The following is a 27733-nucleotide window of genomic DNA, read 5'->3' on the forward strand; positions in this document are numbered from 1 at the left end:
ATTTAGACTCATTTAGACATGTGATTTACGAAACAAAACAATATACGGATGTATTTTAGCACACATAAATACGAAATTATAAATGAAAAAAAGCAACGAAGAAAATATTTTCATATTAAAATAACTTATTTCTTGACCTTTAACTATAGTGACGTAAGAAGAAACGAAATATTCGACTTAAGTGTATAATGATAATATACAACGTTTGTGTTTAAAATGTTAATCAATGTTGCGACCCGTAGATAATTATGTATTCGATAAGAGCCAGTTGTGTTCGAGCAGCCAAAACTGGCTGTTCGTCATGCTGTCTTATTAAGTAAGGTTATGTTTATGACATAAATATGGCTTTAAACGCAAGAAGATTACTTATAAAATTAGGAAATATAAATAAATATTATAAGCCATGGCTCGCAGTACATTCTGTAAGTTATTTTTTTTTATAATTTTTAAATTTAATACATAAATAATATTTGTAGACTTAAATGTTGTGCCAAAGTACAATAACAGCTGAAATATTATTTCAGCATTTCTCCTTTTTATTCCATTTTTATTGCCTACCAATATCAATGCCAATGTATTATTATTGTTCAAAGTTTATTATTCATATAATTTATATTTTTCGTAATAATGTACCTACCTACATAAAATGAGTAGACAAAAAATAAAATATTTGTAATAACATCATATTTATCTTGTAAAAACATATTTTTATGAGTAATGACAGCTAAATTTAAAAAGTACTAAAATTTATACAAATTAACGTAACAACAAAAAATTTATGTAAACATAAAATAATTTATATAAAATAGTTCGAGATAAAAAGTTGCCAAATCTTATCAAGGTATAAAGTAAACTGGCGTTATCTGAAACGACTTTAATTATTATTTGAGTATCTATGTATTTTAAATTTCAAATATTCCTTATTATTTTATTTGCATAGTAAATTAAATAAGAAATCTTTGATCTTGTAAATTTATAACTTTATAGGTTACTTTATGCCTTTGATATTTTACCACCCATATCCATATTTTTTATTTATTAATACAAAAATTGTAGTCATAAGATCCTATAGGATCTACTCTCTCTTCTTGTGGGCGACAGTATACTGACACCCACAAGTCGCCTATTGCTTCTAGTATAAACCTACTACCCAACACAACCTGGCTAATACACCAATCACTACTAGTTCCAGTACTCGTTCCATTCGTGGTTTCAATTGCGTAGATTTTATTATCCTTGCCATGCTACCTCCCTCCATTGTGGTAGAAATTTGCAGCTTATAATGAGAATTTAGTACACTCCGTTCTCCGCGTTTCGGGTGGAAGGTAAAGATGAAATGATCTAATTTTATTGTCGGAAACCAGTCATGGCTCAGGGCCACAAAGTGTGACTGTAAACGCGACTAATTGTGGGTTCGATCCCCACTCGAGGAAATGAAATATTTATTTAAATTTATATTTTCATTTCTTTGCTCTGGTGTCGAGGCAAAGCGCGGCGATGAGTTCTGTCACTCAACATACAATGCCTCTAGAATTCGGCGGAAAGTGGGGAACGAGGGTTTAATGGAAAATGCCTATTACGCTGGACATCTTTTTCTTGGGTGGTATTTATTTTTTTCTTATAGTCTAGTTGGACTATTATAATTATAATTTATCAAACGTTCCAAATCTGAATTTTTTATATATCAATAAAAAAGCTCATCACGCTCAACAACTTTTGATTTCCTTAGTTTTTATTTGCTTTTATTTTTTTAATAGTTTATAGGTAATATTCTACATCAGGTGTGCCAGTTATCAAAATTAAAAAGAACTACAACTACAAATTGATCTAACGATGTGCGGGTACAAACAGACGAACATACAGATAAAAACTTTGAAATCATTTATATTCTTTTAATTACATTGCTATAGGTTGTTTGTCTTCCTTAATTGTTTTAATTGTACAGTAGAGCTACTACTTGCGTAATAAGGAAATGCACAAACAATAACATCGTATTAACACTTGCCTATTACTATTATGAATTGAAGAAGTTTTTATAAATTTATTTCAGAAAGGACTTACATCATTTAATAAATTAAATTTCTTCAAAAACACAAAGCACGATACCGAATTAAAATCGAAATGGCTACACACGACAAGTACAGTTAATAAAAGCGTTGCCTTCAAATTGTCCGATATAGGTGAGGGTATAAGAGAAGTCGTTGTAAAAGAATGGTAATTTTTTTTAAAATATTTTTTTTAACATAAATATTATAAATACAAAAATATGAATCATCCAATGTAATTTTATATTTTTTAAGGTTCGTAAAAGTCGGTGATAAGGTACAGCAATTTGATAATATATGTGAAGTTCAAAGTGACAAAGCTGCAGTAACAATAACTAGTCGCTATGACGGAGTGGTCACACGACTTTACCACCAAGTAGACGAAACCGCCTTGGTTGGACAACCTCTTGTTGATATTGAATTAGAAGGCTCGGAAGAAGAAGGTAGTTAACAAAATAATCAGTTTATAAAAAGTATTTAAACAAACGAAACGATAAGAAATAGTACTTTTATAAATCAATTTTTGTTGACTCACAATCATGAAATTTGTACGGAACACTCGGTGGGCAAGTGCGTCTCGCATTTGACTGGTTTTTTTTTTGTTTATACATTTTATTTCATTGTTTTTTGTGTACACAGAGATCACTTCGGTGCCTGAGGAAGCAAAACCGACCGAGGCTGCACCAATTGTAGCAAAAGAAGGAATTAATAAAGGGAAAGTATTAACAACGCCAGCGGTTAGGAGGATAGCGGCACAATTTAAAGTTAGAATTTTTTACATAACTGTTGTACATTTTAAATCGTAGGTTATTAACTTTTAATAATTGTAAGAACGGTATGATCGATATAAAATATGAATATAACACTTATAACCGATAAAGTTTGACTCCGACAAAGAGCAATTTGAGCCATGTACCGTCATATATCGGTATTAATAAAAGACAAACACTACTTTCTCAACATGACTCTGCCTACTTTGCTTTGAGTGGGATACAGTGTGAAGCTATAAAAAAAATTGTTTAACTTTAAATGTGAGGTTTTATTCCCTTTAGGGGAATATTTTTATAATATGGGTTTCCCCAAGACTGGAGTCATGAAAAGACTACACAATCAGTAAACACAAAAGTAATTATTTATATACATTTTTTTGTTTAAAGAAATTAGTTAATTATTGTACTCTTTTTCAAGGTAGATCTAAACTCAGTAAAGGCTACAGGACGAAATGGGAGAGTACTTAAAGAAGATGTGTTGGGTCATCTTAATATTAATTCAGATAAATCTAATGATGTGCCCAGTGATGATATATCAACAGAATCTGTGCCTAATTTTCATTCATCATTTGACCCTAGTGCCTCTTTGAATGCGGTAACAATTTCCGAAGACCGAATTTTACCCATATCAGGCTTTACTCGAGCTATGGTTAAGTCAATGACAGAGGCTATGGTAAGATGCATGTTATTTATTAAATATATTTATTTTATGCAAACTTATTAATGCGCTTAATAATATGAAATGGCTATTCACAACATAATTATTTCCATTTTGAACTGAAAAGAGAAAACAGAAAAACATAGATATACATTGTTTATTTATAGATATAATATTAAAATGATATTACTTATCTTTTAATTTCAGAAAATACCTCATTTTGTATTCAGCGACGAGTATGACGTAACGAAATTAGTGCAATCAAGAAATAGTCTTAAAGAACTCGCCCAAAGAGAAGGCGTGAAACTAACCTATATGCCTATTATAATAAAGGCAGCTTCTCAAGGCTTAAAGAAATTTCCATTACTTAATAGCAGCCTAGATGCTACCTGTGAAAATATAATCTATAAGGCTTCTCATAATATAGGAGTGGCAATGGATACTCCTAATGGCTTAGTAGTTCCTGTGATTAAGGTAAACACTGTTTAAGAAGTCAATAATTTTATTTAAAAATAATTAAACAAAGTTTAAAAAAAACATACATTTCAAAAGTTTACTGTATATTTTAACAATACTTAAGTTAAATAAATCAAAGTCAGCTCAGCTTCACGCTGTATCCAACACACAACGTAGGCAGAGGGAATCTAGTGATAAGACACTCAGTTCCCCACTTTCTGCTGAATTCCGGAGGCTTTGCGTGTTGAGTCAACTCAACGCATTAACTCAACGTATTAACGCAAAAGATCTAACCATACATAGGGACAGACAGCGGAAAGCGACTTTGTTTTGTACTATGTAGTATCATCGTCATCATGTTGTTATATAAATTTTAGTGCGCTTCTACTAACACTAGTATTTTCATTCTATTTTTGTTTCACGCATTATCCCTAGAGAAGTAACTAGTGAGAATGGAACACTAAACGCTACGGACTTTGAATCCTCTTTCGCTGCGTCCCCGGTCATCAACCTCTTCATGAAGAGTTTGATGACAGCAAACGAAACGAAAAAAAGGAGATGAAACGGTCCTCTGCGGGTCGTTATGCTTTTTTCTTGATTCTTCTCCAGTATCATCGATACTATATTCCCGAAGGTCAAACGAGGTCTCCTCCTAACGTTTCAAGAAATAAAGTTATTTTTCTATTCCATACAGAATGTCCAATTGAAAAGTATAATGGAAATTGCAAGAGAACTGAATATATTGCAAGATAAAGGCTCAAAAGGCCAACTTGGAATTAATGACTTGACAGGTGGAACTTTTAGTATCTCCAATATAGGCATAGTAAGTATATTAAATACTACTGAAGTAATACTTACTGAAGCAACCCAAACGCGGCTTTGTCCACTTATAATTTTTGTTATAATTAACCAATTTCTTTTAGCTTTACATTGAATCCCGCACACAGTTGGCTAGAGGGGACACAGACACACTCGGAACTTAGTGTTAAGACAGGCCGAATTCTGGAGGCATTACGTGTTAAGTGGCGGAATTCAACGCCGAGCTTTGTCTCACCACCAGAGCGAAGAAATGAAAATATTAAATACTTTATTTCCTCGAGTGGGAATCGAATCCACAGCCTGTCGCATTTACAGTCACACTCTGCGTCCTTGTGCAACGACTGGCTTCAATTACTTATCTATATATATAAAATCGAAAGGTCACTCACTCATCACGAGATCTCAGAAACTACAAGTGCTAGGAATCTCACATTTTGCATAGGAGTTAGTTAAAGGACGTAGGTGCTCGCTAAGACGGGAATTTGCAATATTCAATTTCTAAGTTGTTTTTGGGGTCGAAAGTTTGTATGAAACTTCGTTACTACAAATGCTAGAAGTCTCAAATTTTGCATAGACGTCACTAGGACGTTGTCATGGAGACAGAAATTAATAATAACATAGTTCACGCGGGTGTAACCGCGAGCGGGCCGCAAGTATCTAATAAATAAGTATTTTAAATAACCAATTTATGTAAAACATTAATTAATTTATTATAAAACAGTATGAAATATAATGCTTTATTGTCTCCTCATTATTATAAAACAAGATTTATTAAAATATTAAGTAAAATATTTTAGGTTGGTGGTACTTATATGAAGCCAATAATATTCCCACCCCAGGTTTCAATAGGTGCCCTAGGAAAAATTCAGGTTAGTATAATATAAATAATTTATTATTTTATAAAAATATCATTTTAAAAATATTTTTTATAAAAATATTATATAATTCTTTTTTTTTTGTTTAAATAACTCTAATAAAAGCTTTTAAATTTGTTAGTTACTATGTTTTATTTGTCCACTTTCAGGTACTGCCCAGATTTGACTCGGAAGGCAACGTGGTGAAAGCTCATATATTATATGTCAGCTGGTCAGCTGATCATAGAGTGATTGACGGAGTTACAATGGCAAAATTCTCAAACCAACTAAAAGAATACCTCGAAGAGCCATGCAAATTACTTTTAGATTTATAACTTTAATACTTTTTGTTATCGTTTTTGTAAAAATAAAGAAGTTTATTTTGTTGTAAAATGTTTGTTCTATTTGGTAATATAATTACATATTTACTTCTATAAAGTAAAAAAAGCTTTTAAAAACCATAACAGTGATTTTACATATTTAAAAATATTTTCATCGTCTTAATACTTCGAACCGCGTAACCTTAAAATAGGCTATAGTCCATTCTGGTATACAATAGGGAGTGTATTCGCGATGAAAGCGGGCAAATATTTCTGTAAATAATAATGCATCAATGTTGTTTATTGGAGTCCACTTGAGCGCTAGAAATGCCATGTCCACATCACAAAACTTTTTGTCTGCAAATAAAAACGTAATGGCGTTTAATCGTAATGATCAATCTACAAAATCTTGCCAAACTGGTACCGATTTGCTAATTTTTTATAGATGGATTTCTGTTCACATTTTCCTTATCGATTGCCAGATTAATTTAATTGGATATAAATAAATAAAACATTAAAAATCAATTCCGTTACCACGTACTAAATTTTATAATTATTATTCATTAGTTAATAGATATCTACGCCAGTCGTGGTGTAGGGACATAGATGTGACTTAACGCGGCTGGTTGTGGGTTCGATCCCCACTCGAGAAAAAAAGCCCCCTGATGTTTAAATAATGAAGCTGATTTAATATATATTATTTTTATATTTCATAGCTTAGTTACAGTTCAAAAAAAAAAATGAATTTAGAATCGCATTGATCAATCGATTTGAGCTATCTTATCAAATCTTGCACTATAAATATTGGCATAAACATTTTGTTTTCAATTAGGTACTGAGATTGATATCTGATAGGAGCCAAGCAAATATCATGATGAATAGGAGGCAAACATTATTAGTAGAACATACTATGGTAGAAGTTTAAAGTAGTACAGTACTATTAACTTCCACCAGTGTAAATTTGTAAGAATACGTACCTCCTATCCGTATAAAATAAACTTTACGTGGCGATGATATTTGAATGTCTTCCTGTTTGAGTGCAAGCAATGCTCGTTGTTTTATACCCCAATTACGATCTAGTTCGCGCAGCAAGCTAGCCCTCGCCGCTTTTGTCAGTAATCCATTTAGTTCACTGTACTGACCTTCGCTTATAACTTGAGTCACTTTTGATATTGCCTATACAGTAAAGAAATTAATATTTACAATGTTATAGGAAACACTGAACAAATGTCTGTTTTGATTTACCTGCTTTGTACCAAACTTAAATTCTTTCTCTGTAAAATCTGGATCCCAAACGTATCTTAGAACACGGAAATCTATTTTGTTTACCAACCAGGAAAATGGATTTTGTACCAATATAAGTTTAGGTATACGTCTCTTCCGCTTCTTCGGTGATGGTGAATTACGACCAAAGATAAAAGATCTTGTAAAATTCTTGTAAAGTTCAAAATTACGCTTCGAATTTAACAATTTCGACGAATCTTTCGTGCATAGCTTATATTCAAAAGGCCGGAAAATGTTGGAAAATTCACGTTGAATGGAAGTAATACTGCGTTGGCAAGTAATTTCACATGTAAGGGTTTCAGGTTTGCATATTGATTTGCCATGTTTTCGTGCTGCACGACATAAAGAAGCGAATCGCGTTGCAACGGGCCAATATGTTTTGGCAACTAATCCGTTGTTTACAATCATCTTTTTACATTAGTTTATATTATATCTTCAATTAGGGTAGGTTTATAATAAGGGGAGTACGGCATTTGCAAGATTTGATGAGGGTCATGCCTGCTTAAAACGAATTTCGGTTTATATCTACGTTGTATAATATAAAAACATTGATATAATAACACCACAATATACAAGTTATATTAAATGTCATATATATTGTATATATCGATAAACTTAGAATAATAGATTGAAGAACTATAAATAGTAAGGTAGGTACCACCACATTAACTTGGAATTAGAAAATATCTTAAGCAAAAAAGAATTTTCATTTTAGAATAATAAATAACTTTATATTTTCTTACTTTACGTTGAATACATTGTTATAATTATAATGAGATACGTAATTAATTGAAATTTTTACCATAAGCCCATTGCAACGTCTCGCTTGAAATTATTATTAGTGTAAGTAGTATTTTTCACTTATACAATTTTCCATATTTTTATACCAAAATAAAAGGTTATATGATTTGATAATAGTGTCAACTGTAAGTAAATATTTTTTTTTTCAAGCAAGCAAAGAGTTTTAAAAATTATTATTGACTTAATACTCTTTAGTAAATTGGTAAAATTATAGTAAAATATATATTATAGTATAATATTCTACGGGAAGCATATAGGGTAAGATATTTCAAACCCATATGTAAAAAAATTAATCAAGGACCTCAACAGTTTAAACGTAGGACTTTTTTTAGCAGCGCGGCGGTGTCCCTTTGATAGGTTTATGTGTGCGTGCATCGTCCTTAACAAATGGCGTTTTGTTTTACAAAGATAATTTTATTATTTATTTTGTTTAAAAAAAAACCTTTTTAATTTTTGGGATTTTTTAAAAATTCTATTAGACTTTTATAGATTTAAAACTGGTTCCATTTAAAGTGGTGCTGACAAAAACACTCTGTATACATGTTTTTTTTTTTAATTTAAATTGATTAATAAAGTAATATTAGTAGGTACATTTAATTATATCTACAGCAAGATCTATCGAACATATCTTGCTTAGATAAAATCTATGTAACGATAAATCCCATATTATCAAAACCGCCATATAAAAGTAATTTGATGTAACATTTTATTCACACTCCGTTCAATATTGACCCGGTAAGTGTTTATATTTTATTTTATTATATTAAGTGCTTATATTTTTGTATACTAATTAGGTATTATTCAGCCTCATAACAAATGCTATTGATTTAAGTAAAATTAGTCTCGCTTCCTCACGACAAGTACAATACGAAGTAATAATCTGATACAATACGAGACGTTATGTATGTATTTTCCTACAGGTAAAATATTTTGCAATTATTAGAATCAATTTAAAATAGTAGTGCGCGTCAGAATGGTAATGCCGTTGTTTTGTGATACCCTGTTATTTACATTATACATTTTGCCGTTATGCTCAGTCGAACAGATATAACAGTTAGCTACGATACATGTTATTTACAATATATTTAAAATTATCCAAGTTCAATAAATTTAAAGTGATAATCGTAAAAATCGGATTAAGCGTCTTAGCTAATTGAGACGATAGACAGGTCGTATCGACCTTCGCGTCAAACCTTGTTTAATCCGTTCACTATTTTTTTATAATATTTCGAAGTATATATTCTTTTCGTACTCATAACATCTAGTTTCATTATTATCAGTTATCGGTGGAGTTAACAAATGATAAACTTTGGTCAGGAAAATGTGGTCGTCAGTCCTGGGAGCCTTGGCATTGGCCACAATAGCCTCGGCATGCACGCCTAGTGTAACCACCGTGAGCGGCACTCATGCTCCCGTCACAGTGTGTTCCGGGGCTATGATATTTGCTGACGACTTTGAAGAGTTCGATCTTGAAAAATGGCAGCATGAAAATACGTTAGCTGGTGGTGGCGTGAGTAGTTTTTTTAATAATATAACTAGTTTATTATATACAAATTATAATCTCATATCGTAGTAAATAACAAATTTGGATAATATTTCTTGTTTTAGGATCTCTATATTGTATGGTTTGTCAATTTTATTAGCTTCTGCTAAAAATGCAAAATGCTGAGAGTATGGGTATATGGATATATTTTTATTAAAATAGCTTATATTTTAACAGAACTGGGAGTTCCAGTACTACAGCAACAATCGCACAAACTCCTTTACTCACAGCGGACGTCTCTTTATTCGTCCCTCACTTACCTCTGACCAGTTCGGAACCAATTTTTTGAGTAGCGGTCACCTAAACATTGAAGGTGGAGCTCCGGCTGACAGGTTACATAATACTCAAATATCTAGCTTTAAGTATAAATTAGTATTAGTAGTAGCTTCACGCTGTATCTCAAATATAACAGGGTAGGCAGTGGGAACCTTGTGTTAAAGTTCAATTTTCAACATAATACGTGTTGAGTGGCAGCTCACAGGCGCATTTTGTCGGCCGGAGTGGGGAAATTAAAATAATAAATTCTTCAGAGGGGATGCACACACTCCGTGCCCCACTTTAACATTTTTTTGAGACATTGCGTAAGTAGTGAAACTCAAGGTCGAGGTTTTGCTTTGGTGCCAGAGCAAAGATGTTAAAATATTAATAAATAATAATTCATTCCTCCGAGTGGGGATTGAAACCATAAACGTCGTCACAGTCACACTCTTTTGCCCTAACGTCATGACGACTTCAAAAATTAATTATTATTAACACAAAAAGAAATACATATTTTATATGATGTATTTTATGCAATCTTGTTATCTTTATCGATGTTATAATGATTTCAGGCGGTTTATTCTTTTGGTATTTAAAATAGTGATAACAAACATATCAGTGATGGCGGAACTGAACGCGGGTTTGAAACTTGCACCTACTAGGGCGAAGAAAATGAAAATACAAAGAAAAACATAACCCTGAGTGGGAATCAAGCCCACTACCGTCGTTATATCGTTTTTATAGTCACACGCTTGTACCACTGCGCCACGACTGCCTCATAATTATGACCTCACAAAAAATTATATGATTATTTTCTAGATGTACAAATCCACAATGGTGGGGCTGCGAGCGCACCGGCACTCCATCTAACATTCTAAACCCTATCAAGAGCGCGCGCATTCGTACCGTCAACTCTTTCAGTTTCCGATATGGACGCGTCGAGGTCCGCGCTAAGATGCCGGCCGGAGATTGGCTATGGCCAGGTACTCAATTATATTTTTTTGTTTTCTGGGAAGTCCTATGTCTAACTTAGTGACAATACACACTGTTCTCCACTTTCTGCAGGAATTCAAGAAATTCTGCGGTTAGTAGTGTCTTTTCAGAGAATGAAAATAATTAATTTCCTCAATGGGTCCTATACCTATAATTATTACGTTTGAAGTCAGACACTCTCCCGCTATTATATTATTAATAATATCCCGATATTATTAATAATATAATAATAATCAAATCAAAATTAACTAAAATATATTTTGTCATTTTTTATATGCATGACTAGGTATGTGGGTAGATTTGATTATACTTACAAGATAACTTGTAACTCTTGAGCTAACATAACCACTCGAATAATTCTCTAATTATCTATAATGAAATACATTGATGAGGTGGATCAAATATACAAATTATAATACTCGCAATATAATAAACAATGAATATTATCTTCCACCAGCTATTTGGCTTATGCCTGCCTACAATTCATACGGTACTTGGCCGGCGTCCGGTGAGATAGACCTCGTGGAGTCGCGCGGCAACCGCAACATGTTCCACAACGGAGTACACATCGGTACGCAGGAGGCCGGCTCGACTCTACATTATGGACCGTACCCTGAACTCAACGGGTGGGAACGAGCTCATTGGATTAGAAGAAACCCAAGTGGATACGATCGAGATTTCCACCGTTACCAACTCGAATGGACCCCAGGTTAATATGTTTTTATTTCGATGCAACATTACAAGAGATTACAAAAATAACATTACAAAAATATCGAGTGTCCGTAAAGTATAAGCATGTAATATATACCTATTACGAGTATGTATGTAAAATAAAGATATACATTTTTATTTCTTTCAGATTTCTTAAGATTTAGTATAGACGATGTCGAAATAGGACGGGTTGCTCCAGGCAATGGAGGATTCTGGGAACATGGTGGTTTCAATAGCAATCCTAATTTACTTAACCCATGGCGATATGGATCCAAAATGGCACCATTTGACCAAAAGGTACAATAGGTATAATTTATACAAGAAATATGAGGGTTGTTATCGTAACATATAAACCATAAACCTATGCTGTAATATAGAATCCTATTAAACGTCTTTATAATAACAGGTATAGGTAAATAAAAATTACTATTATAGTGATGAAATATTCATAGCAATAAAGGAAATATTTAAGAATATCTAAATAATACACAGTAAACACAATACTATTCCGCACTAATTCTTAGTTTTTAATGGTATTTGTTGTAACTTACGTTTTTTTTTAATATTTTTTTTTTTTCAGTTCTACCTTATAATAAACTTGGCTGTGGGAGGTACAAATGGATTTTTCCCTGACGGTGTATCAAATCCTTCTTCTAAGCCTTGGTGGAATGGTTCTCCAACGGTAATTTTATAACATACAACTATTTATATTTATTGTACATACCCAAATCCCAATCAAATTAGTTTTTTATATTTTTCAAAAATGTTTATGCTCATTGTAAAATTTGTTCTACGTTATTTGTTTATTAAATTTAATACGACGTAGCTATATAAAAAATAATCATGGTTTAGTAGTTTGTTGGTTTCCAAAAGACGAAGATTTTTTTAAACATTTAATAAAAAAATATTATATATCTATATAATTTTGTAGGCTGCCACAGATTTCTGGAATGGTCAGAGCGCTTGGCTGCGTACTTGGACTCTAGATGTAAACGACGGACAGGATGCGTCTCTACAGGTTGACTATGTACGCGTTTGGGCCTTGTAAATATAATATAGTTTATGAATTATGTATGTATATGAACTATGTTAAAATGAATTATATTTAATGAAATAAAAATATATTTTCTTTGATTTCAACTTTTAATATTCAACATATTTTTTAGAATTATAACAATGTTAACACTGGAATGCACTTATAAAAGATATGACAAGATGTAATTTAAATAATTATTAACTAAAGAATTAACGTATATCGTATACTTAATATAAACGGCACATATCTAGTAATAATAATAAAATTAGGTATGTGCCATCTACATTTTTTAACCGATTCTAATAATACACTGATAGAACATAAGGTTTATCAAATGAGACTTAATTGTTATAGTAAGGTCGATATAGTTCTCGAGGCGTAAGCTGAGCTTACACAAATGTGTAATAGACTGAGATCCAGACCCAGACCTCCCCAGACCTACTAGACAATGAAATTAAATATAGTCATAATTGATGTTATCCGAAAATGGTCGCACTAACAAAATGGAGGATTACAAATTTTTGCACAACCCTCCCTATATTGGCTATCAAATGAAAGGGCTGATTTGTTTTGAAAACGAATAATTCAATTTCACCCCTATCGATTTTAATGATTCTTTTTTATTGGAAAGGATACACTTCAAGGGTAGTTTGATAAGAGTTTTGTTAGGTTCTGATTATGGAATCCAGTGGAAGTCGGTTTTTTTAAATTAAAAATGATAACATTTTAAATGAAACTAATTTACCGGATTTATCGCCTATATTTAGGACTAGTGGACCCGGATGCGGCTACGCCTGCTTAAACTATAAGAATATTTATTAAATATATTTTCAATTTTCAATAGAATTAGTAAGATAATATAAGCTTAAATAATCAAAAAGAATAATAGTTAGAGACATATTATTAGAAAAATTATCTGAGAAATTGAAAACCAACATAAGAAGTAAAAGTAACTAAAGGATATTTTTAATATTAGAAAAAGTACCTAAAAACTACCTAAAAATATTTTTTGCCAACAATATCAAATAGAAAAATAAGAGAACCAAAGTGTATTTTAAATTAATTATAAACAGCAAATAAAGTTCGAAAATGTATGAAAATTTATAAAACCATCAACGTCATCTGCCCGTTCGCGTCGGTCATACTCATACTATGCCGCCCGAAGGCTACGTCATTTCGAATCAGTGACATCTCCTTAATTATTTATTAGAATGTTATACAGTAAACTATAATATCAATCTAGATAAAATGCTAAGAGTGACTATTATATTTATTTTCATAAGGATGAATATCAAAATGTCGCGGTAACGGTTGCGTAGCGACGCGACGATTGTTATTAACATGGCAGAATAAATTGCATGTCAAATTAGAAAGTACTTTAAAATATATTAGTATATATGTGTAATGTAATGTTATATAGCCTATAGCACTTCTGAAGAATGCAGCTTTCATACAAAACAAAAACAATGTAAATCGGACCAGTAAATCCAGAGATCTTAGCGTTCAAACAAACAAACAAACAAACAAACAAACAAACAAACTCTTCCGCTTTATTATATTAGTATAGATTATACATTTTTGGAAACCCGACGTTTCGACCCTTTGCAGACTACCCGTGACCACGGACTACAGCAATTAATCCGGTTAAAATTTCATTTAAAATGCGTTATTATCGTGAAATTCAAAGAACTTATTATAAATTTTAATTTCTTATGAGGTATCATGTTCATCCATTTTTTTATACATTACCCGTTCAATCCATATGATAGAAGCGCGGGCTCATATAATGCGCGGGGGCGGGGGCGGTGGGATTGGCGCGCGGCGTGCCCAGCAGCGGCGGCACGCGGCGCCGCTCGCGCTCCCCGAATTGGCTGGCGCGGTAATAGCGCCGCTCTATCACCTGCCGGCAGTAGCAGCAGTCATCACACCTACTTGTGAACTATTATTATTTATCTTATTTTTACACTTTTTGCAATTGAATGTCCAGAATTAAATGAAAAATGGAGTGTCTTAACACTAAATTCCCTCCTGCCTGCGAGAAAAGCGTTAATCTCCTGTATGTAGCATGTGACTTGTTATAAAAAATAATTATTTTTTTCTTTCAACTGTAGGAGCGATTTGCCAAAATAAATAAATTAGGTTAGTTCTATAAGATTTAACCTTTCTGTTATTGAATTATTATTAGATTATTTGAAAGTTCGCCCTTGCTTGATTTCTGTACTAATAAAAACATAGCTTTCTTAAGCACAATATTTTCGTTTAAGTAACAATAAAGATATAAAAAATCATTCAACAATCATTATTTGTCAATGATTATCAAATCTATCATTAAATCGTCGTCATTTCTCACCCCTTGCCTTTTATCCACCATCCTTTCTACCTATCTATATAATCTATCTGCCATTGAATGCAAAATGAGTGCTTCCTCGTATATGATATTCTCGATTTCACATCTATATATAAATTACAAAATCACTAACAGTCATACCTTATCAAAAAATCTTGTCAGTTTAACCGAATTACTTGTGCCTGGCGCTAAGGATCTGAAATTTATGAATGAATATGAATAAATTTTGGTCTTGTGGTATTTATAAAAACATTATTAGTATGTTTTTCAGTTTAACGCTGTAGCAGACATAAAATAGTGAAGGCAGAGAGAACCTAATATTAAGACACTGTTCTCTACTTTCCAGTTAATTTTCGAGACCTTGAAACAGAGTGCAGAAATGCAAATAGTTCATTTCCTGAGTGCCGTCAGCGTCAGTGCCGTACAGTCTTTTTTAATATAAAATAGTCTATAATACCTTGCTTGATAACAATTCACAAATATTTCATCTGCACCGCATTGCTCAGCGATGCTACTCGCGAGTCGTCTATATTGATTCTTCTTTTGTGTCTCTTCAGCTAAATCGTATTTGGTACCAATAACTAGAATGGGAACCTAAGAATATATAAAGTAAACTATATAGTTATTGTCCAATTAAGGATTTGTAATGTATTATTACAAAAATATACTAATGCTTATGCTGAAAATGAAAGAAAGATGAATGCCGTGGAGATGCGATCTCTTCGTATGCGGAGTCAGCTTAATTAATCGAATCCGCAGTGAAGAGATGCACAGAATGGCAGGTACTAGCGAAGAGAATGAAAAACTTGCTCAGGTGGTTTGGGCATGACGAACGAATGAGTGACGAAAGAATCTTATGTGGATCATTTGGTTCTATTACCATATCTACTCAATTTCATATCAAATTAATTGGCACATATTTTTATACTTACTTGCGTTGAACCTAAAAATTGTTCTGGATCTACATCCATATATTGATAATTGGGATTTGTACTGTCTTGATTGAGAATTTCAGATAACCATTTTTGTAAATTAATTTGGCTTTTTCTATTAGTCAAATCATGTACTAATATAATACCTGCAATAAAAATGCTAGTCATATAAAAAAACAATCCAAAACTTAACTAAGTATATGCATTTATATTTTATTATTAGATTTATTTTAACATGTTTCAATAGTATAAGAAATAGGTACCATGCGTAGGTTGATAGAAAACATTTCGAGTATTTCTATGATTATTTGAACCGCCAACATCCCAAAGTTCCACAAAGAATGTGTTTTGTGCCTGCGTGCCTTCTTTGTATCTGTGCAGTTTTACTTCCACTGAACATCCAACAGTCCATCCCGGCGAAAGTAAAGGCTTACTATGAGCAATTAAATACGTCAAAGAAGTTTTGCCGACGCCTACAACCATTATTTAAACATATAAATAACTATTATTGTGAACAATAATAAACATTAAACATAGATAATGTCAACTGTAATAAACGGCTGAAATAATGATGGATTCGATCCTCATTTAGGAAAATGATTACATATATGTAAATTATTTTAAATTGCTCCCTATGTCAAGACTGCACGGCGCGGCGTCGTGTTTCCATTAAGTACCTACCGTGACCATTTTTAGGTCGGCTCAAAACGGGTCATTCTAGGATGGCTTACATTATTTTCTGATGGTGTTTTCATTTCGTTTTAAGTATAATTGATAAATTTAAAAAATAATTTAATACTTCCGCTTTTGAAAACTAGTGTACTGCGATAATTTCAGAAAAACAAGTTTCGACCGACCAAATTTACGTGCCATTCCGAAAAAAGGGATATTAGTACGTCCCGGTGGCAAGTTAAGGGACACCGGGACACACAAACGAAAAACGGGATTCTGATTCACGGGTTTCTGAAAATGAAAGGAATGATTAACAGGTATTTAATTACATATTAATTTATACTTTTTGATGTATTTACCGTGCCGTGTCAAACTAAAAAATAAAATATAAAGAAACATAGAAATAATTATGAACTCTTAAATTTTACCATAATGCAAACATATTTTAAATGTTAAGTTAACTTAGACAAACAAAATAAAGGGTTTTTAATTGTTTATATTTTCCCGCCAAATAAGATAACTTTATGTTGTCTAACCTATACAAACTAAAACTGTCATGGCCGCAAATATGTTGGCAAACGTTAGTTTATGTGTAGTAGGCAGCGATTTTGTGACATGTTACTAACAAAGATGAATAGAAAGTGAAAAAAATTAATTTGTGACACTCGATTTACCAGAATCTCCGAGGACGACGACTTTTACTTTCTCTATTGCAGCCATTCACAGGTATTTTATCATAAAACATACAACTATTCCAATTTATTCTACTATTTTGACATTTCTTCGTTTTGCCGAACCGTACTGCCAACTGCCAAATTTAATATTCGAATTGCCATATTTAAAATAAATTTTAGGATTTCTGATACTCTTCCATTTTTTATGATTTATTAAACGTTATTATATTTTTCATTTAACTAAAAATATCAATTTTCTAAAGTGGAAATTATGTTCTCTAATTTTAATAAACACTGTTTACAAATATACGGAAGTACTGTTCTTGTAACATTGTACGTAACATTATCCATCTACTAGTGTTTCTCTTTAGTGCGGTTTACCTTACGGGAAAATTTTGCTAAAATCAATAATAAATAATGCGTCGGCCATTGTGTACTGAATATCATGCTTTCAGGGATTAGTAAATACTTAAAGTAAAATGCAACCTTTTTATATTTTATACAACGAAACATTAACTCTATTATAACAATGAACGTGTGTTATAAAATATTAATTGTGCTACTATCAGTTAAATCTGTGCATCTATATTGTGGTCCGTATAATGGACAAATTTGCAAGCACTACTCTACTGGATACGTTTGGTATAATAATACCGGTGGATTGGAAAATGAAAAAATCGCAGCGGGCTTATGGAAAGAAATGATATCAACCTTGAAGGAACCTTGTCGTAGTAAAGCTGAAAAATTTCTATGTGCTTATGCCTTCCCAAAGTGCATTGTTAAAGATGAAGTAGGTTTTTATGCTTTGCCTCTATGTTATGAAGATTGTATGGCTGTTAAAATGCAGTTCTGCTATAATGACTGGATTGTTATTGAGGAACAAAAACGGCGAGGTGTATATTTTGAATCAAGAGGTCATTTTCGGTTTCCTGAGTGTGAAAAACTTCCGAAGTTTGCTGGTAAAGGTACTCAGGTTACATGTAATAATGCAGGTATTACAGACATGGATTATAGTCAAGTTACCAATACTTGCTATCATGGTAATGGGCAATACTACCAAGGCACAATGAATGTTACTGAGACAGGACTTATATGTCAAGCCTGGGAATCACAATATCCACATCAGCATACAAGACCACCCTTAGTGTTTCCAGAAGTTCAGAATTCCACCAATTATTGTAGAAATGCTGGAGGAGAAGAACGAAAGCCCTGGTGCTACACAATGGATCCAAATGTAAGGTGGGAACATTGTGATATACCACTGTGTGCCAATTTTTCTGAAGAGCTGGATAATATGAGTGGTACAATTGTCATGGAAAATTATTTTACACCAACATTTGTTCTACTACTTTCCATTGGTGGCCTTGGATGTGTTTTAGGTATAGCCTCAATAGCTTTATTATGCCATTACTTTTTAAAGAGTCATTATTTAAAATGTAATATGTCAAGCCGAAGAAATTTGCAAAATGTAGATATAGATTTAGATAAATTACCAAGCAATCTCGCCTATCATACAACAGGTGCACAGCTAAATCCTAAATTGGAAAAACTGGAATTTCCCAGAAATAACATAATTTATATTAGAGACTTAGGTCAAGGTGCATTTGGTAGGGTATTCCAAGCGAAAGCACCTGGCCTCGTCCCTGAGGAAGAATTCACTTTAGTTGCAGTCAAAATGCTTAAAGATGAAGCCTCTCATGATTTACAACTAGATTTTGAAAGGGAAGCATGTCTCTTAGCTGATTTTGATCATCCAAATATTGTCAAATTATTAGGTGTATGTGCTATAGGACGTCCAATGTGTCTATTGTTTGAATTTATGGGAAAGGGTGATTTGAATGAGTATTTAAGAGCTTGCAGCACAGCTCCAAGTTTTGCTCCAGCAGTAGAAAATAGGGAGGACTTGAGGCTTCTTGTTGCTCCACTCAGTCATTTAGATCTTCTTCACATTGCCAGACAGATAGCTTCTGGAATGGTATATTTATCAGACAGAAAGTTTGTTCATCGTGATTTAGCCACTAGGAACTGTCTTATAAATGACGACATGGTTGTTAAAATTGCCGATTTTGGTCTATCACACAAAATTTACTTACAAGATTATTATAAGGGTGATGAACATGACGCTATACCGGTCAGATGGATGCCTTTAGAAAGCATTTTATATAACAAGTATACCCTGGAATCTGATGTTTGGGCATTTGGTGTGTGCCTTTGGGAAATATTTTCCTTTGCCTTACAACCTTACTTTGGTATGACACATGAGGAAGTTGTAAGATTTTTAAAAGATGGCAATGTGCTTGCCTGCCCTGACAATACACCCAGGTGTGTTTATGACTTGATGAAACAGTGTTGGAACCATCACCCCAGTGATCGTCCACACTTTAGAATCATATATCAAACTTTGGACAATATACAACTGATACTTGAAAGAACACACTCCAATTAGATCATAACTAATTATTTTACACAGAATTGGATATTTAAATATAAAGAAATATTTTATCAGTAATTATGATATTTTGTAAAATAAAAAATTGTCTTGCCCTCATTGTAAATAAATGTATTAGGTAGACACTCCATAAACATAATATATGAAAATATGTTTTGATTTTGTAAATCTATTTGTAATTATTAGTTTTTATCTGAATTAGGCATTAGAAATATACAGACATTGCTGAAAACACGATGGTTGTGGATTCAATCTCCACTTAGGTAAATAAATTATTTACATTTTCCTTCCTCTTATAATAATACAAAATGCAGCATTGAGTTCCACCACTCAATATGCAATGTTTCAAAAAGTGGGTGGAAAGTGGGAAACACAGTGTTTTAACGTTAGGTTCCCTCTGCCTACCCTGCTATAGACTAGATACAAAGAAAAGCTGTTTCTTTTTTAAATGTATTGAACATAACAAAGTTATAGTACTAATTTGAGATGTTTTGCACAGTTAATGTTGGGGCTATTGCTATAACCACTTGGACCATCCCTTAGTGTAGGATGTTGATTTTAAGCTAGAAATAAAAGGCAAAGCATTTAATAATGCACACAAGGTAATTTTTAGACTATTTATAATTTGTAGATATTTTTATATCCAGCAGTTTTATTGTAACAAGACTGATTTTGTTTAATTTGTTCCTTTGCATTAGATTATGACAACAATTTATTGTATTACTAATTACTTTCTTATTTTATTTTCTGTCTCATGTAAATGGATTTGTTATATTATTCATAATAAGTAAATTTTTTTCCAACCATATTTGATTGTAACAAGTATAATAAGCAACATTGGCCAAAACGATAGTGATCTATCTTCACATATGTATATACCGTGTGCCAATTTTGTGTGAATTTTTGAAAATATATACCTATTATGGCATTTATTTTGTAAAATAATCAACAAAACCTCTATATCAATTATATTTACACATATTAAGAATTATAATAACCCATTTAAAAAAACTTAATTCTGTAAATTAATAAAGTGTAAATCAATCAAATAATATTTTGCTTTTAAGTTAAATTACATTAAATGCAATTTTCACTTATGAAACTAATAAAAATTTGTATGGAAATACAGCATATACAAAGTACATTTACTTTACCAAATGTTTAACGAATAGTAATATTTCAACGATATTAAAACCAAAAAGATAAATGCCATCCAAGCTGTCAATAATGTATAAACGACTTAAAGCGCTAATTACACTGCCAGATAATGTTTATACATTTATTTTAGATATACTTACTGTCGATTTAATTTGATTGGTATTTTGAAATTATGTATTTTATGAGACATTATACATTTAATTTATTAAGTTATGTTAATATTTGTCGTTAAGATTAAATGATTCGATTTTTATATTTTTTCTTCTTTATGATCCTCCTGAATTCCAACAGGTAATAAATTACTAAAGTTTTAATATATGATATTTTATATATAATATGTACGAACTTCAAAGTAGCGCATACATTTTTCTAGTGTAGTAAAAAATTTGTTTATTTATATAAATATCTCATAAAAAGACTCAATTCAACTTCATTTCATCTATTGTTGGCAGATTTACGATCTTTACAAAGAAGCATTGTTGTGAGCCCCTAGCGACCAAACCAAGACCACACATGATTTACACTTGGTACTTATATTTTTATGACTTCATATTATACCATTTTTTAAAAGTATTACCGCCTTTAGAAAAAAATCCTATTTCTAGAATTAAAAAAAAAATCAGCTTCACGCTGTATCCCGCACTCAACAGGGTAGGCAGAGAGTCCCATTAATACTTCCGTTCCTCACGTACCGAATTTTGGAGGCGTTGCGTGGCGGACCACAACGCCGTGCTTAACCTCGACACTAGAGCGAGGAAAGGAATATTGATATAAAAATTATATTTTGACATAAGTATAAAATTTTTGAATGTTACTTATGGGTATAGCTAAGTAAATCTATATTCCCTGATTCGTCATTTCGTTATACACGAACTTCTCACAAATTGCTATCTAGATATAACCCCTTCCTATCATTTATCAATATGAATCACAAGATTAATAAACAGCTGATACATACTAAGTAATTTGAAATGGTATACTTAATATATATCCATTCATCTAATAACACCATACTTATTGTATATAATTATTTACCCGCAACACACTCTCTTTCTTCCGAATTCAAGATAATACGCAAAGCGGAAGTCGACGTCGAGAAATTAAAATAAGAATAAATAGATAATCCTTCTCTTAAGTGGGGATCGAACCCAAAAATAATTTACATTTACTGTGATACACTGTGTTACCATGGCCCCTATGTTATATATACGTTTAAAAAGAAATATCTACATTTATGTGTTAAATCCGCCTTGCAAAGATATTTCTTTACATATTTTGTTAATAAATTTAGGTACTTCTGTTTAAATGTCATTTCTACTAAAAATGTATTTTTCGTCACAGGTGACATTTTTGAAATACCTACCTATATGATATAACGCTGTGGGTTTATTTATTTTTAGGGTTCCGTATCTCAAAAGGTAAAAAACGGAACCCTTATAGGATAACTTTTTTGTCGGTCTATCAAGGCCATTTATGTGAAAATCGCGTGGACGTATTAAGCTAAAATTAATATCGAAAATTCAGATCTATGGTCCCTTGGAATTGAAACCCAGGAAAAATCAAGCTTCTAAAACCATACAATCAAAACATACGAGCATTGATACATCGTTGTTACTGTTTATATTAATTGGCCGTAGAATCAAAACTTATATATATATATTTTATTGCACTTAAAAAAACATATAGTAAAACAAAATTGAAAAATTCGTTAACAATGGTAAAAAAAATCGTTAATTCGTTAAAAAAAATTCGTTAACAATTAACAACAAACTTATAGGATACTAAAAAAATATATATCAGTCTATTGCTGATGAAAATAAAATTACCATTTCAGTTAGAATGACGGAGGAACGACTAGTGACCGAAGTGCCTAGTAGCTTGAAACAGTTGGCACGGCTCGTCGTGCGAGGCTTTTACACCATCGAAGATGCCTTGATAGTGGACATGTTGGTTAGAAATCCGTGTATGTAGAAATATATAAGGATTATAAAATTCTGTGCTAAGTTAAAAATATCATATAATTAATGAAAAAATATATTTTTAGGTATGAAAGAGGACGATATTTGTGAACTGCTGAAATTTGAGAGAAAAATGTTAAGAGCTAGAATAGCAACATTAAAAAACGATAAATTCATCCAAGTGAGGCTGAAAATGGAAACTGGTACGTTAAAATTTATATATTTTTTTAATAATAATTATTGCCTATAAAAATTAATTATTTCTAGAACTATAACCATTTGTACCTACTAATTATTAACTATAAATAAATATAGCGCTAAAGCACTCCTTTGATTTCCATAAATTTCTACGTAGGTAGTAAATTTACCAATTATTATCTCTTATCAAAGCAATTATTTTTGCAGGTCTTGATGGTAAAGCACAAAAAGTGAACTACTATTTTATAAACTATAAAACGTTTGTGAATGTAGTTAAATACAAATTGGACTTGATGCGCAAGCGTATGGAAACCGAGGAACGGGACGCTACCAGTAGAGCCAGCTTCAAATGTCCTGCGTGCAGTAAGACATTTACGGACTTGGAGGTAAATATTATAAGGTTATTTAAAATATTTATTTTATACTATTAAAGTTAACTTATTTATAGCTGCCCTATCTACAAAGCGGCGATTACACCACACTACTTCTGACATGGTACCCTATCTGTATAAAAATAACGCAGCCTAACGTCAACACCGGGCGTTGCCTCATTACCAGAGCGAGGATATGAAAATATTTGAAATCCCGTGGGAATCAGATCGACAGCCGTCGCGTTTACAGTCAACCTACTTTACCCTAAGTCCTAATGTTACTTTATATATTTTTCGATAATAAATACCTAATTGTTTACACGCAATGTCTTGAAATTGGGTAGATAGCAGGGATCTTAATACTAGGTTCCCTCTGTCGACCCTGAGATATACGGGATAAAGCGTGAAGCTAAAAAAAAAGAAAAAAAATATTTTTATATTTTATTATTCTAGGCTGATCAATTATATGATATGATGACTCAAGAATTCCGTTGCACGTTTTGCAACCAAGTGGTAGAGGAGGACCAATCAGCGTTGCCAAAGAAGGACTCGAGACTCTTGTTAGCTAAGTTCAACGAACAATTGGAAACACTCTACATATTACTGCGAGAAGTCGAAGGCATTAAACTAGCGCCCGAAATATTGGAGCCCGAGCCAGTTGATATTAATACTATTAGAGGGTCAGTTATTTTAATATTGATTTTAAAATTGCATATTTTTAGTGTGAAAGCTGTCGATGGAACTACCTGTATTATTTAATAGATCAACAGAGAAAAATATGATTACATTTATAGGTACATTTACGTTTTTATATAATATTATATAGTTGACCTGAGCCGAAGCTGAGGCTTATGTCTCACAGGAGACACTGATCTTATTTGTTAGTACTTCTTACGCTTAGTACTTCTTAAGCGTTTATGCTTTATTTTTGTTGCACGTCGTAAGAAAGTCGCTGTGATATCCTAAAAAACTTATACAATCTTCCAGGAAGTGAGAGCTTACTGGTATTTCGCAGAAAAAATAAATTACAAACCTATATTCTCAATTCATGCGTGCTCAGTACCTACATACGCACGTACATTGTTATAAACTTAAATTTGTGAACATTCGAGTCCAACTCGCACTTGACTGTTTGTCTTGTCGTCCAGTCTAACGCTGAAGCACGCCGGGCACCGCTCGGAACAGTGGTCGGGCGAGGCCACGCGCGGCGGCGGGCTGGCCGTGGAGGAGACGCGCGTGGACGTCACTATCGGCGATGGCGACGGCGCACCCGACGCCGCCGCGCGCAAGGAGCGCCCCGTCTGGATGGTGGAGAGCACCATCGTCAACAACGACCAGGTCTGCAGTATATATTTGTCTGCTCCTTACTGGAAAAGTATATTCATAAAAGAAAAAGGATAAAACCAAAGAAAGGGGCTCAGGTTCAAATCCCGCTACGCTTAATTTCGGTTAAGTGTGGAAGTTGGAATAACACCAAAAATGTAAAAAAATAAAGGATAAACCGTTAGTCTATCATTTGGTTTGTTTCAATAAGTTTTGAAAATGATTGAAATGATTTGGAGATTTATTTTTAACTAACAAAAAAGAAAATGTAATATTTCAATTATTTTTGTTCCCTCTTCGTAAAAACTACAATTATTTGTCATCATCATCATCATCATCATAAGCCTGTCCTCGTCCACTGCTGGACATAGGCCTCTCCAATGGCTCGATTATTTGGTATAATAGTTAAATATATACATTTTACCAAAGATATCGTCACACTGTATCTTCAGGCCATATAATCACTTTACTGGTGCCCTGATGTGTTTTGAACATTCAACCTTCTAATACCACCTCAGGCTAATTATTACTTATCTTTATTGTATTATAATAATATAGAAAAATAATTATTACTTTCTCTAACTTCAGGGTGACAGTGTACATTCAACCGACGCGGTGCTTGAAAAAGCTGCCAGCAACGCCGCAAATACAAAAACGACTGGGAAAGAAAAAACCGATGACATTATGTCCGTGCTATTGGCGCATGAGAAACAAAATACTAGTGAGTATTATAATATTTTTATATCTATAGCCCGAGAAGAAATTTTGGAATTATCAGAGGTACGCGTTAAACACCTACATAGGAACTACTCTGCAAACCTGTTTCCAAAACTAAAATATAGTAGAGCGCAACGCTAATTGTCATTTACTGCGCCAGTCTGTATATGTGACGCCAAACTCCGATTAACGTAAGCAGGACATTCCTTTCCGATCGCCATCAAAGCTCGTACTTTTCTTCAGGGGCGAGCTAGTCTCGCCCCTCCCCGCCCGGTGACGCTGTAGAGACCATTCAGAAAAAAACTCCGCTTAGCGAATATTAAGCACACGACTGTACATGCTGTAAGTTTGACGCATGCATATGTTGTGCTCGCAAACTTCATAAAGTATTTGTCGCGCTATAATAACTAACATACAAGCTAATCCATAAATGTGAAAGTATGTAAAGATGGACGTTAACATTATGAAAATAATAATTTTTCAGTTTTAATAAATTAAAATAATATTTATAATAGCATTAATTATAATATTTTATTTATTTATTAAGTTTAAGATTTAAGATATATATTGTGAATATGGACAAACACGTACATTTTCACTTCAAAAATAAATAGGTTTTCGAACCCACAACCATTTTTGCGTACAGTCAGATTGACGATGCACGAACTTGTCTCGATATATATACATTCAGAACGAACCAAACGATAGCTTGAATTATTTCGTTGTAACGCCATCTATCGGCAGACATAGGTTCATATATTTTGTACAGTACGGCCGATATGTCGTGGCCTTGAAAGAAAATAATCAAAAGTAAGAAAAAAATGAGTGAGTGAGTTCTTTATAAATAAAATTTATAAAGTTAATCAAAATTTAACTATGCTTTGTGAATGTTACTTCCGTTGACACAATTTTAATATTATCTATCTGTTAAAAAAGAGGTATAACTATTATGATATTTGTATTCATATAATTATAATCCTCTTATGTAGAGAATACAGACAAGATATTTAAAAAAAAATTGCTTTCTATTATTTATTTTAAGTGAAGGGAGTGACTGAAATGGATAGAGGGCTATCCATTTCAGTCACAAATACTAAATGTCAGACAAAATATTTTTACTGTTTTACTACTTCCTTCCTGACCGTTTTCGGCCACAGCGACTGACATCTGGCTAACAAGAGGTTCGTTGTAGAGCTTTAATGTGACTGACATAACCGACTTTACCAGAAAAAGTTCGGCCACATTCACTACATGTCAGCACTCCCCCCACATAATTATAATCATGCATATCTAGTATACATACATATAATAAATTCTAAAAACATATAATACAAATAAATAATATGTCGTATTTAATATTAATTTATTTCAGACACTAACCCTACAAATGCATTGAAGGGAATCGAACCCGATAGTTCAGATTCAAGCGACAACGAATCTAAAGATCCGTACAAACTTAAAGATGAAATGGCCGCTGTCGGTAAGTATTTGTTTTATATAAATTCATATTAGTATCACAATAAAACATCCATTTTGTGTTTATGAGCCACTTGCTATAAAAAAATCTCTTTCAACTTACACAATAAGACAAAGACCATCACATCTGTATCCATCAATGGGTGTTTAACATTTTATTAGAAAACATCTAAAAGTATGTAATTGAGATACCTTAATTGCATTTTGCAGCACTTATCGATTGAATAAAAATTCCCTCTCCCTACCCTGTATGCGGGTTACAACGTGAACCTAATAAAAATGTAATATTTTACAGCGGAAATGGAAAGTGATGATTCAGAGGATGACGACAACGCGCCCACGGTGTTGGTCAACGGCAAGCCCGTGCCGCTCACGAGCGTCGATGATGACGTCATCGCGCGCATGTCACCGACCGAGAAAGAAACCTACATACAAGTGTATCAGGAGTACTATAGTCATATGTATGATTAAGTCACTTATATGTTGTTAAAATTAGTGGTTAATAAACGTATTGAAATGTATTGTTCTTTTTTTAGTATTTTACTGTTTATAGCATTTTTTTACACCTCTAATATAACGCTCTCTAAGAAGGAAATAATAAATATTTTAACTAAAAATCTATTACACTACAATGTTCTTTTTTTACTTTGTTTACATTTTCAAGTCATTATTACACAGATGTATTATATTAAGAAGTTGGATAGTTTCAGAGCGCCCGTGTGATACCCATAGCTATAGTAGTAAGTTAGATTTCTACAAACAGGAATGTTTATTTTTAAAATATTCATTATCATTCTTAAAACACAAAGTCTATTGGGTTGCGTATCTAACACATAATTACCAAAATACGCAGAGTGGAAAACGCCTTATAGTCCAAGGTTTGTATGTATATGAAAAAGAAATTAAATAA

The 27733-nt window shown here is 32.5% G+C and overlaps 6 protein-coding genes across 10 annotated transcripts; 4 read left to right on the forward strand and 2 right to left on the reverse strand.

Annotated features, from left to right (window-relative positions):
- Nucleotides 1–211: 211 nt before the first annotated feature.
- Dbct (Dihydrolipoamide branched chain transacylase E2) lies at nucleotides 212–5995 on the forward strand. Its single transcript, XM_085195860.1, has 9 exons — nucleotides 212–422; nucleotides 2051–2214; nucleotides 2301–2488; nucleotides 2685–2809; nucleotides 3234–3488; nucleotides 3681–3947; nucleotides 4624–4752; nucleotides 5546–5617; nucleotides 5773–5995. The coding sequence occupies exons 1-9, from the start codon at nucleotides 342–344 to the stop codon at nucleotides 5935–5937; spliced, it is 1446 nt and encodes a 481-aa protein (XP_085051986.1). The 5' UTR covers nucleotides 212–341; the 3' UTR covers nucleotides 5938–5995.
- A 91-nt stretch (nucleotides 5996–6086) lies between these two features.
- On the reverse strand, nucleotides 6087–8159 carry LOC146532708 (m-AAA protease-interacting protein 1, mitochondrial-like). The gene is made up of 3 exons (XM_085195496.1): nucleotides 7168–8159; nucleotides 6900–7098; nucleotides 6087–6279 (listed from the first exon to the last, which is right to left on the reverse strand). Exons 1-3 carry the CDS (start codon nucleotides 7612–7614, stop codon nucleotides 6095–6097), a joined length of 831 nt encoding a protein of 276 aa, XP_085051622.1. The 5' UTR covers nucleotides 7615–8159; the 3' UTR covers nucleotides 6087–6094.
- A 524-nt stretch (nucleotides 8160–8683) lies between these two features.
- Nucleotides 8684–12646, forward strand: LOC146532709 (beta-1,3-glucan-binding protein-like). 2 transcript variants are annotated; one of them, XM_085195494.1, is made up of 8 exons: nucleotides 8684–8742; nucleotides 9325–9517; nucleotides 9728–9882; nucleotides 10628–10791; nucleotides 11259–11510; nucleotides 11661–11809; nucleotides 12093–12194; nucleotides 12444–12646. In XM_085195494.1, the coding sequence occupies exons 2-8, from the start codon at nucleotides 9329–9331 to the stop codon at nucleotides 12558–12560; spliced, it is 1128 nt and encodes a 375-aa protein (XP_085051620.1). In that variant the 5' UTR covers nucleotides 8684–8742; nucleotides 9325–9328; the 3' UTR covers nucleotides 12561–12646. The 2 variants fall into 2 exon arrangements, with proteins under 2 accessions (XP_085051620.1, XP_085051619.1); XM_085195493.1 differs by lacking the exon at nucleotides 8684–8742 and adding an exon at nucleotides 8912–8927.
- Nucleotides 12647–12664: 18 nt separating this feature from the next.
- Nucleotides 12665–17331, reverse strand: LOC146532710 (rab-like protein 3). 3 transcript variants are annotated; one of them, XM_085195498.1, is made up of 7 exons: nucleotides 17174–17331; nucleotides 16091–16300; nucleotides 15828–15973; nucleotides 15353–15489; nucleotides 15037–15091; nucleotides 14298–14448; nucleotides 12665–12986 (listed from the first exon to the last, which is right to left on the reverse strand). In XM_085195498.1, the coding sequence occupies exons 1-6, from the start codon at nucleotides 17217–17219 to the stop codon at nucleotides 14302–14304; spliced, it is 741 nt and encodes a 246-aa protein (XP_085051624.1). In that variant the 5' UTR covers nucleotides 17220–17331; the 3' UTR covers nucleotides 12665–12986; nucleotides 14298–14301. The 3 variants fall into 3 exon arrangements, with proteins under 3 accessions (XP_085051624.1, XP_085051625.1, XP_085051623.1); XM_085195499.1 differs by having other exon boundaries at nucleotides 12665–12989; XM_085195497.1 differs by lacking the exon at nucleotides 12665–12986 and having other exon boundaries at nucleotides 14104–14448.
- On the forward strand, nucleotides 17085–27344 carry TfIIEalpha (transcription factor IIEalpha). 2 transcript variants are annotated; one of them, XM_085195492.1, is made up of 10 exons: nucleotides 17085–17225; nucleotides 21233–21307; nucleotides 22615–22743; nucleotides 22825–22941; nucleotides 23144–23322; nucleotides 23761–23987; nucleotides 24456–24645; nucleotides 25219–25351; nucleotides 26720–26827; nucleotides 27119–27344. In XM_085195492.1, the coding sequence occupies exons 3-10, from the start codon at nucleotides 22620–22622 to the stop codon at nucleotides 27292–27294; spliced, it is 1254 nt and encodes a 417-aa protein (XP_085051618.1). In that variant the 5' UTR covers nucleotides 17085–17225; nucleotides 21233–21307; nucleotides 22615–22619; the 3' UTR covers nucleotides 27295–27344. The 2 variants fall into 2 exon arrangements, with proteins under 2 accessions (XP_085051618.1, XP_085051617.1); XM_085195491.1 differs by lacking the exon at nucleotides 21233–21307.
- On the forward strand, nucleotides 17373–21035 carry Nrk (Neurospecific receptor kinase). Its single transcript, XM_085195488.1, has one exon. It carries the CDS (start codon nucleotides 17703–17705, stop codon nucleotides 19617–19619), a length of 1917 nt encoding a protein of 638 aa, XP_085051614.1. The 5' UTR covers nucleotides 17373–17702; the 3' UTR covers nucleotides 19620–21035.
- Nucleotides 27345–27733: the final 389 nt, after the last annotated feature.

This window comes from Heliconius melpomene, chromosome 13 (assembly GCF_056956725.1).
Source record: "Heliconius melpomene rosina isolate 202511_hmr_F chromosome 13, ASM5695672v1, whole genome shotgun sequence".
Classification (NCBI taxonomy): domain Eukaryota; kingdom Metazoa; phylum Arthropoda; class Insecta; order Lepidoptera; family Nymphalidae; genus Heliconius; species Heliconius melpomene.